General features: G+C 44.4%; 1 protein-coding gene across 1 annotated transcript in view; it reads right to left on the reverse strand.

Moving 5' to 3' along the window:
• LOC308312093 (myotubularin-related protein 13-like) overlaps positions 1 to 11313 on the reverse strand; it is a gene marked incomplete at both ends in the record, with an annotated part of 36535 nt that extends 25222 nt beyond the window's left edge. The window contains 3 exons of the mRNA XM_080794493.1: positions 2629 to 2739; positions 3775 to 3906; positions 11176 to 11313. Coding sequence (XP_080650619.1) covers positions 2629 to 2739; positions 3775 to 3906; positions 11176 to 11313 — 381 coding nt within the window. The remainder of the gene's footprint in view (positions 1 to 2628; positions 2740 to 3774; positions 3907 to 11175) is intronic.
• Between the last annotated feature and the right edge of the window lie 573 nt (positions 11314 to 11886).

Here is an 11886-nt window from a genome sequence, read left to right on the forward strand (position 1 = left end):
AGGAACAGGGTGTGTTTAACCCATTCTGACCTGAGATCAGATTCATACGAGGTTTCCACTGGACACACACTGGTCTGATTAACCCATTCTGACCTGAGATCAGATTCTAAAAATGTCAGTCGTTCTTCGATTTTTCAAAAAATAGCAGACCTACAAGCTCGTAGCGCGCCACTCGGTGGCGCGCTATGAGCTTGTAGATCTGCTATTTTTCAATAGCTAAAGCATAACATGATGCTAACACCAAAATGGGTTCCCGTTCAGAATGGGTTAATGATGACAGTTTGGGTCAGGATTGGAACAGGGTGTGCTGTTGAAGAATGAGCCTGTGGCCCTCCTGGGGGGTCGTTTCTAAATGATGCTTGGTTTAATCTGCTGGGATAGCACTGACGAAGGTTTTAGGACCCAAACGTTTGGTTTTTAATTGCAGCCATAAGAGCATGATAAAATAAAATAAAAAATATATTTTTCTAAGTCTCAGTCTAAGGAGTTTTACTTCTATTTTCTATACGGTGAGCGAGTCTTTTCCTGTCAAAGTTTCCCTTATGTTTTTGAGACCACCGCTACCGTAGTCAAGTTTGAAAAAAAGGACGAAGAAAGTTTTCTCAGTGCTTCAGTGGTTTAATCTGCTTAAAGTAGTCTTAGACTTGAAGGAGGGAGTAATATCTTATTGGGGAATTGGGATATCGGTCAGAATGGGATCTGAATCAAAGACGTAATTCTTTACTCTCAGAGAATTGAATTATTCCATTATTTGAACCAAATGCAGTAATTTTTTTACCAGAGCAAGGATAGATGTTTTGTAGTTAGTAGACTTTTCCCCCATTATGCTACCAATACATTTTACTGCCCCTGGCATCAGCGTCTGCACTAACTACCACTGCCACCCCATCCAACCTAATGCCCCATCAAACCTAATGCCTCATCCAACCTAATGCCTCATCCAACCTAATGCCCCATCAAACCTAATGCCTCATCCAACCTAATGCCCCATCCATGAGTTACACGAGTAATACAGTAAGTAATACAAGCATAAAACTGTCTGCCCATGGCTGAAGGTAATCTCTGGCACCATCTAAACAGGACTGGACCTGAACTGTAAACACAATCTTTCTTGATCGCCGCGCAAAAACAAAACATTCCTCCATCCTTAACTTTAGCATGATTTAAAGGGGCAGTAAAACATAACTATCGCCTCAAACATATAAGCACCATGTCGCAGTAGTAGCAGAACAGCAACGTTAACCCGACACGACCTCTAGAAGTCTGTAGTCTGTGGCTACGGGGGACAGAGTGACAAGGTCAGCCAGGCTGTGGCATTCCGGGAATGCTTTGCAAAGCACTCCCCAGAATACCTGTGAGCCAGGTATTCTGGGAATGCTTTGCAAAGCATATGATTAGGAGACGGAGAAGGAGTCCGCACGTTTCGACCCCCATGAGGGGTCGAAACGTTGTCATCCTTTATTAACCCATTCTGAACGGGAACCCATGTTGGTGTTAGCATCATGTTATGCTTTAGCTATTGAAAAATAGCAGATCTACAAGCTCATAGCGCGCCACCGAGTGGCGCGCTACGAGCTTGTAGGTCTGCTATTTTTGAAAAATCGAAGAACGACTGACATTTTTTTAGAATCTGATCTCAGGTCAGAATGGGTTCATCAGACCAGTGTGTGTCCGGCGGAAAACTCGTATGAATCTGATCTCAGGTCAGAATGGGTTAACTGTTTTGACTCCATAAAACGCGTGACCAATCAAATATTCTACACTGTGCCGAGATAGTTTTATTACCTTTAGAGCATACGCTGAAGTATTTGGGCTTTTGATCCACGAAAATCCGGTTGTTATGAACGATCGCACCACCCGCCATCTTGGCGGGCGGTGCGACCGCCCCACAAGACCCTCCTCCATGAGGCGTCGTTGTGTACCCCGTCCACTTGCATTGGCCTTCGATTTCCCAGAAGCCCTAGCAGCAGCCCCACACAGCATGTGTTGATTTACGGTTTTCGTCGTCATAACACGAAGGTCACGTCTCTCCAGCTCTCGTGCGGCAGTCGTTCTTCGATTTTTCAAAAATAGCAGACCTACAAGCTCGTAGCGCGCCACTCGGTGGCGCGCTATGAGCTTGTAGATCTGCTATTTTTCAATAGCTAAAGCATAACATGATGCTAACACCGAAACGGGTTCCCGGTCAGAATGGGTTAAGGATGTACGCAGACATAAGAAACAGATTGTCCAACAGGTTCAATGTCTTCTTGGTTTGCATTTACTTTCCAAAGTGCAGTGAATGATACATTACAAACAGGCACATCTTCTCTTCCTTGTTATGGCATGATCTCTGTGCTGTCTGTCAGGTAAAAACCATTTGTCCACCAGGTGCATGCCGCTCCCCAATCACCCCCCAGGCCTACTTATACCCTCTGTCAAGCAATTAGGCCTGGGGAGGCGTGCCCCTGTTGTCCAAACAATAATTCCATTATAACCCATCAAACTAAAGCCCAATAATGCCAACAATTGTGATAATAATAAGTAGACATACATAAACAGTGAGGATGGCTTCTACACACATGATTCCCATAATACCAGGAGAACCTTACAGTACCTTTATTATTATTATTATTATTATTACAGTACCTGTGATCCTCCTGCCACAGGGACCTGGAACGTGAAGAGATTGGCCACTAGACCCTCTAAAGGGAAGCTGAGGCTGTCGATGTAAACCGTGTAGATCAGACCCAAGCAGCCCTAGGAGGAAAACACAGGACATTTTGGTCAGATATTACGCTGCACGCAGCCACACGCAGCCACACGCAGCCACACGCAGCCACACACCGGAGATAGTCACATCGTAAACACGCAGCCACACACAGGAGATAGTCCCATAGTAAACACGCAGCCACACACAGGAGATAGTCCCATAGTAAACACGCAGCCACACACAGGAGGTAGTCACATAGTAAACACGCAGCCACACACAGGAGATAGTCCCATAGTAAACACGCAGCCACACACAGGAGGTAGTCCCATAGTAAACACGCAGCCACACACAGGAGATAGTCCCATAGTAAACACGCAGCCACACACAGGAGGTAGTCACATAGTAAACACGCAGCCACACACAGGAGATAGTCCCATAGTAAACACGCAGCCACACACAGGAGGTAGTCACATAGTAAACACGCAGCCACACACAGGAGATAGTCACATAGTAAACACGCAGCCACACACAGGAGATAGTCACATAGTAAATTATCCATATTGCAATAATATCCGTTAACATCTTCTCTATATTAAGGCTAAACACTGACAAGGCCCATGCGGTGCTTAGTCCCCACATTAACAAGTCAATCACCTAGTTTGCAAACACACAAATATTCCAATGATGATTGATGAGCCACAAGGTGCAGAACCAGTCAATTGTACAGGGACAGGGCCTTCTATGTTTCGGCCCCCAAACTCTGGAATGAACTCCCCAACCATCTCAGAGTTGCTCCCTCTCTCCTCTCTTTCAAAACCTCACTCAAAAACCCACCTCTTCAAAATAGCTTTCCCCAGTTGACGTCTCGTTTATCCTTTTATCTTTTCAACCCTGTATCTGTTATGTTTTACTTTGTTTTTTTTCTCTTAATAAAGTCTGTTCCTATAGTGTTCCTATGTAAAGCGCTTTGGGTATTTAGAAAAGCGCTATATAAATCTGAGCTATTATTATTATTATTATTATTATTACATGACATGCATACATACAGTACAAAGTATTTAATGATGATATAACGACTTTACTCTGAATATTTCTGGGAAATCCAGCCTGGAGACGAGAATGAGACTTTTTGGTGCAAAGACTTGGGCTGGCTGGACGAGGCCGTCCTCTTCCTCCTCTTCATCATCTCCATCAGCCTCCATGCTCTTTGACCCCTGGAAGATTAGAAAAACAATAAATACCTTCACATGTACTTAGCCCATTCTGACCTGAGATCATATTCATACGAGGTTTCCACTGGACACACACTGGTCTGATGAACCCATTCTGACCCGAGATCAGATTCTAAAAAATGTCACAGTCGTTCTTCGATTTTTCAAAAATAGCAGACCTACAAGCTCGTAGCGCGCCACTCGGTGGCGCGCTATGAGCTTGTAGATCTGCTATTTTTCAATAGCTAAAGCATAACATGATGCTAACACCAAAATGGGTTCCCGGTCAGAATGGGTTAAAAACACCATATCGGTATCGGATCGGGGTCTCAAAATAATGCTGATTATTTTCACAGACGCAATAATAGTCAGTATAGTCATTCAGTAGTGAAAACAGACACTTGGATAAAAGAGCATATATTTATTGATTGATTCTGCTATTTCTGCGCCTAATGCCTATTGTAACATGCCCAGAATGGGCACGCTAGGGTTCATGTGATTAACCCATTCTGACCTGAGATCAGATTCATACGAGGTTTCCACTGGACACACACTGGTCTGATTAAACCATTCTGACCTGAGATCAGATTCATACGAGGTTTCCACTGGACACACACTGGTCTGATTAACCCATTCTGACCTGAGATCAGATTTAAAAAAATGTCAGTCGTTCTTTGATTTTTCAAAAATAGCAGACCTACAAGCTCATAGCGCGCCACTCGGTGGCGCGCTATGAGCTTGTAGATCTGCTATTTTTCAATAGCTAAAGCACGACATGATGCTAACACCAAAATGGGTTCCCGTTCAGAATGGGTTAAGTACCCATGGACAACCTGTTATACTGTCTTATGAGTCTTATGAGGAGTACAGTAGGTGCAGACTGACTGAACACGACATTTGCCTCAAACCCAGAACATTTCATATTTCAACACGTTCTAACAGGATGACTGAGTTTTGCTGCTACTACAAACAACAGTTTGCAATAAACCTTTCCCCAACCGTTCCCTATAAAAACTGAAAGATGCCCAAGTTCAAAAAGTAAAGAAAGATATTATATAAGTTCATGGCAACAAAATGAAAATGGGGGGGGGGGGGGGAAACATTGAGGTTTCTTTTGTAGTAGAAGTAGATTGTCGTTCTTGAGTTGGAATACTAATAACACAGGCTAAAAACAATCATCTCTGTTAACCATTTAAAATGTAGAGTGATTATTTAGATTTAAAGAACATCTTGTTTTATCATTCAAAGGTGATCACTTCCAGCCAACAAGCAGAATAAGGCCATCGACACATCATATGGTGTGAGCCTGAGGTCACATCCTGTCCATCGCCCACGCAGACAATAGCATACAAAAGTAATCATCATTATCAATTCCCTGGGGGGGGGCGGTGACTCAGGGCTAGAGTGAGATTCCCCCAGAGTCGGTGTCCAAGTGTCCTTGAGCAAGACACTGAACCCCTGATTGGTCCCGATGTGCAGGTTGGTGCCTTGCATGGTTTCCTCTGCCATCGGTTGTATGAATGGGTGAATGTAATGCACAATCTCTGTAAAGCGCCTTGGATAAAGGCGCTATATAAAAGCACCATTTTCCATTTACCCTGGCTTATAATATTCAAAAACCTATTAATATTCAGGACTCACAGAATGGTCAAGCAACAGCAACGTCTTTTTTTCTTTTCTTGCTACAATAACACTTATTATTATATCTTGAGATACAATCTGGACGTCATGACGTAGGACAGAAGAACAATAAATAACTGCTCTTTGAGAAACCATGCCGTTGGTAGAACACTAAGTATTTTGACCACCAACTGCTCCTCCAAGAAAACCATGCATGCAAAAAGGTTCTCCATCCGTCAACACCGCACAGCCTCAGTCTGGTTCTCATTGTGTCTGACGTGAGTCCATGAAGCCGTTCGGAGGAACAGGGGAGATACCAGCCACTCATCACTCATTCCAAAGCTTAAAGCCCTTATCACAAAATCTATTCTCTCTCTCCAGACAACGAAAACATACCAGAAGTGCTTCAGCATCCTGGGACCCACAAGGAGCACGGGTTCAAAATACCCCATTCAGAGAGATGGGCATCTCGTTTCAACCATTATGCTTTAGGATTTTGGTTTATGCTTAGGATTTGGTTCCAATTATGAGAGAAAATAACATTCCTCTCACCAGTCTCCAGTTGGGTAGATATTAGATAAGCAGCCCAGTTAGATTGTTAACCCATTTAGGCCTGACGACGTCGACATTGAAAAAATCTGAAGTCTTCAAAAATGTTTCTGTATCGGTGGTTCTCAATATTTCATGTCAAGAACCCCAAAAAATATATGCCCCCCCATCGGAAAATATGTTCTTCCAGAAGCAAAGATTTGAGTTAAAATGTTCACTCTGTAAGTCTGTAATAATATATATTCAAAGAGTTGAGGCACATTTTCACGATTTTTCAAAAATAGCAGACCTATACAAGCTCATAGCGCGCCACCGAGTGGCGCGCTATGAGCTTGTTGATCTGCTATTTTTTCAATAGTTGAAACACCAAAGGGGTTCCCGCGGCATCCCGCCCAAAATGGGTTTAAACATCCTCACGTTTTTCAGCTAACTTCGGCTATCTAGGAAGATCTTGGAATGCATGTTTGTTTTGATGGAAAATGATGTCCAAACCCAGGCCAAAATATAGTCTAAACTCTTAACAGGTTGGGAGGTTTGTTGTTTGTTTGGAACCCTAACATCTAATGTGATAATCACCCCATGTCTCCAGCTGAACTGTCCTTTAAACGCTGACCATCTGTTGTCACTATGCATGCTTTTGGAAAGACAAGCTTTCTAAACCTATGTATGCATTACTATTTCTGTCCTTTGGCTCAAAATTCAAGTTGACCCAAGTTTGTTAAAGGGACACTTCACCCTTTTTGCAAAAAAAATATATGTTAATGACGTTTAGGAGCTTTAGAACACTTTCCTGGGGGTCTTTATGTGTGTAATATGTGGTTTTAGATATTTTAGATTGTAGCAGTGAGCCTGGTGTCTCTGGTGTCATGGACACTGGGCTCACTTCCTTCCTGGACTACATGTTGTCTCAGTAAGACAGCTCTCCCCCCTATCCACAAGAAGGAGCAGTGCACCAAATAATTATGGGAATTGTAGTCCAGGAAGGTAGTGAGACCAGTGTCCATGACATCAGAGACAACAGGCTCACTGCTACAATCAAAAATATCTAAAACCACATATTACACACATAAATACCCCCAGGAAAGTGATCTAAAGCTTCTAAACGTCATTAACATATTATTTTTTTGCAAAAAGGGTGAAGTGTCCCTTTAAGGGAAAAAAAAGTGAGGGGCGCTATTATTAAAGTCCAACTCATGTTGATTAGGTGATGTAATGGTGATGTAAAACAAACGGTGGCCAACATTAAACGCCATTATATTAACAATAAAGAGACAATATGACAAATGTTCCCTTCATTGTCAATGGCGTTTTTTTAAACAAACATTGAACTAAAGACACGTCATTAGACCTGTATGTATACAGTAGGAGGGGCTAGCGCCACTCAAAAAAGATGGTGGGCCTGGGCCATGTCTCAGCGGTCCGTCCAGGCACCTTATTGGCTGCTAATCCAGTCTGGCAGTGTGAACGTATAATGTGAACGTCACATACATACATACTGTAGGTGAACACGGACAAAGCTGTTCCTTGGAGTGGTTGCACCACTCAAAAATATAAAATAAAGGTGAAAGCCACAAAAAAACATTTAAAGATATATTCAGTGATTTCACTCAGGTTTCGTTTTTGGCTGTGGGACCTAAGCCTAATTCGTCTAATCAGGATAGAGAGTCAAAAAACGAAACCTAAGGTTTTTTGACCCCCAGGGGTTAACTGGGGACAGGGAGGAACTCCTTATATGGTCAGCACACTCTATAGTAGAGAGGATTATCACAACAAAACAAAAAAATAAGTGATATTTTAATTAAGTGAAATCACTGAATATACCTTTAAAAAAAGAAAAAGAAGGTGGGTGGAGGAGGAACAAGACAGGGTCCAACAATGGCCTCCCTGTGGATCTGACACGTTGATGACGTCATATTCACTACATCAATCTGCGCAAATATTAAAGGTATATTCAGTGATTTCACTTAATTCAAATATCACTTATTTTTTTGTTTTGTTGTGATAATCCTCTCTACTATAGAGTGTGCTGACCATATAAGGAGTTCCTCCCTGTCCCCAGTTTAAGTTTCGTTTTTGACTCTCTATCCTGATTGGACGAAGGCTTAGGTCCCACAGCCAAAAACGAAACCTAAGGTTTTTTGAGTGAAATCACTGAATATACCTTTAAAATGTTTGACTACTCTACTCTACTGTACTACTACCAAACACAGGTCTGTGAGCAGCACCAGAGACAGTAGTCTATGTGTTGCACTACCTGCCAGTATTGGCTAAACATGCCAAAGGAGTTATAACGTTGTTGACGTGTTACTCTGCTTCCAGCTGGGCCTTTGAATCCAACTAAAAAATACCAGTGGTTTTTGCATCCCGGCAAACAAACGATATAATGTCATAATTGGTCTGATTCACAAAACATTGACAAAAAAATCATTACGATTCTTGATGGGAATCAGAGAGGCTACAAATGTATATATATGACATTTCCATCGAGTGATTCATCCAGGTCTGTGAATTGTCCTCATTGGTACGTAGGTAAACATTGAAACAACCACTTAAGTTGTTCTTCCACAACACAACCACTTGTCAGTGCCAATGATTACATTCGTAACAAATGTATGAGAGTTCTGAGGGTTTTTGTTCTGGTTGTGATCAAAATAAAAGTCCATCGATAGTTCTGCTAGAGGGGATGAGATGTCGATGTCAATAGATCAGCCCTTTTTGCTTCAGGCCTCCAGTTCAGTTCTGGAGAACATCAGACAAAGGACAGACATTCCTAATGGCAAAAACATGTCCCCCCAGAACACGACAACAATACAATTAGATAACCCATTCTGACCTGAGATCAGATTCATACGAGGTTTCCACTAGGACACACACTGGTCTGATGAACCCATTCTGACCTGAGATCAGATTCTAAAAATGTCAGTCGTTCTTCGATTTTTCAAAAAATAGCAGACCTACAAGCTCGTAGCGCGCCACTCGGTGGCGCGCTATGAGCTTGTAGATCTGCTATTTTTCAATAGCTAAAGCATAACATGATGCTAAACACCAAAATGGGTTCCCGTTCAGAATGGGATAATGATGGAAAACAAAAGAGGAAATGAGGAAAGGTTGCTCAATCAAAGTATACCCCCACTGGTTCCATGATCAAAGGCACATGCATCCAGTAATGGCACTTTGGAAAAGATGATGTGGAATGGATGAGATGTTTGATATAAGAGTCATTATTTTACTGCTGGTCTACGTCAACATTACCTGGCTTCTTCTTCTCTATTACTGCATAGCGGTCATTCGTTTTTATGCAATTAGGGTTATTAACCTATAACCTCAAAACAAATAATGAGTAAATATAGTTTTTATTTTATTTTATCTTTCATTTCTTTGAGGGCCACTAGACCCTCCTCCATCCATCTTCAACCGCTTATCCGTAGTCGGGTCGCGGGGGGCAACAGCTCCACCAGAGAGCTCCAGACTTCCCTCTCCAGAGCAACATTAGTGACTTCCTCCTGGGGGGGATTCCGAGAAGTTCCAAGGCCAGTGAGTCGATGTGTTTCCTCCATCTGCGCCTTGGTCTGTCCCGGGGGTCTCCTCCCAGTGGGACGTGATCCTTGGTCTGCCCTGGGGTCTCCTCCCAGTGGGACATGATCCTTAGACTGTCCCGGGGTCTCCTCCCAGTGGGACGTGGTCCTTGGTCTGCCCCGGGGGTCTCCTCCCAGTGGGACGTGATCCTTAGACTGTCCCGGGGTCTCCTCCCAGTGGGACGTGGTCCTTGGTCTGCCCTGGGGTCTCCTCCCAGTGGGACGTGATCCTTAGACTGTCCCGGGGTCTCCTCCCAGTGGGACGTGATCCTTGGTCTGCCCCGGGGTCTCCTCCCAGTGGGACGTGATCCTTGGTCTGCCCCGGGGTCTCCTCCCAGTGGGACGTGGTCCTTGGTCTGCCTCGGGGTCTCCTCCCAGTGGGACGTGGTCCTTGGTCTGCCCCGAGGGTCTCCTCCCAGTGGGACGTGGTCCTTGGTCTGCCCCGGGGTCTCCTCCCAGTGGGACGTGATCCTTGGTCTGCCCCGGGGGTCTCCTCCCAGTGGGAAGTGGTCCTTGGTCTGCCCCGGGGGTCTCCTCCCAGTGGGATGTGATCCTTGGTCTGCCCCGGGGTCTCCTCCCAGTGGGACGTGATCCTTGGTCTGCCCCGGGGTCTCCTCCCAGTGGGACGTGATCCTTGGTCTGCCCCGGGGTCTCCTCACAGTGGGACGTGATCCTTGGTCTGCCCCGGGGGTCTCCTCCCAGTGGGACGTGCGTTGAGGACCTCCCTAGGGAGATGCCCGAGAGGCATCCTAACCAGATGCCCAAACCACCTCAGCTGACTCCTTTCCAGGCGAAAGAGCAGCGACCCTCCTATGCCCAGCTTTGTGTGTTTGTGTGTACCCCATAACGATTATTTGACTGGCTGAGTGCGGAATGTGAGGATAGAAATCACACCTGATGTGTGAAGTGAGGGGCGCTCTTATCATCCTACATCATCATACGTACATCATCTCATTCTGGCCAATCAGAATTTGGGTCCTCACCTTCGTCTTCAAGGTTTGTGTTTACACAAACACTCATAATTATTGTCCATTCATTGTCAATGGCATTTAATTAGTTAGGACAAAGTCTGTGTTTACACACACACACACACACACACACACACACACACACACACACACACACACACACACACACACACACACACACACACACACACACACACACACACACACACACACACACACACACACACACACACACACACACACACACACACACACACACACACACACACACACACCAAAAGTTGGATTGGCAGAGCACGGAATGTGAGGATAAAAAGTGATTGGCCGAAATATGATGATGTATGATGATAAGAGCGCCCCTCACTTCACACAAGTGTGATTTATTAATAAAGTATGCACTTTTTTACCTCACCCTTTTAAACTTACCCGTAAAACATATAAATAATGCAGATTTTACATCCTTTTGCACTTCTGACCCCCCCCTTCACCCCCTCTCCCCTCCCCATCCTGGTGTCTACTGTATAATGCAAGTACAGTACCAATACGTATGACAACCGTACCTGCAGATTGACCTCGGCCTCAAAGAACGTGATGCAGGAGCAGTAGTGTCGGTCGGACTCGATGTCCGTCAGCACCACAGTGAAGAACGTGGGCGTCTTCCTCTCTCTGGACAGCCTCCAACCGCCAGGCTGGCAGAACTGCAACGACAAGAGATTAACGTTTAACACGCCATCAGTGCAACAGACACAACAGACACAACACAGCAACTACACCAGTAAGACGCGCAAACGCGGGAAGCGAACGCAGATCATAAATTGCAATAACAATTCACCATGACTCAGCCATAACCATATAAGAAGTCCCCAAAGCAGCTATACGTCCAAATATGGAGTGTGTTGCATCAATCACAAACAAATCACTCAGCTCCATATATATTATGGGCACAAAGGGGGGACGGACACACGGACACACACACAGACATGATCTGCTAGGTCTCATAGTAAGTGCTCACAGCGTTCGCAATAACATAACAGACAGACAGACAGACAGACAGACAGACAGACAGACAGACAGACAGACAGACAGACAGACAGAGAGAGAGAGATGTTCAGTCTCACTAGCCAAGTAAGACTGAGTGCTCTTCTCACTGGTACAGTGATTAAAATAGGGTGCATTTTGCATCCCAAAACGCAGGTTATAGTTCAGGGGACGCAATAAAACAACGACCTCTGCATCCACGAGATGCACTACTGTACTTTCTTTTTATTCTA

Source organism: Protomyctophum bolini (genome assembly GCF_963924005.1).
Source record: "Protomyctophum bolini genome assembly, contig: SCAFFOLD_495, whole genome shotgun sequence".
NCBI classification, from domain to species: domain Eukaryota; kingdom Metazoa; phylum Chordata; class Actinopteri; order Myctophiformes; family Myctophidae; genus Protomyctophum; species Protomyctophum bolini.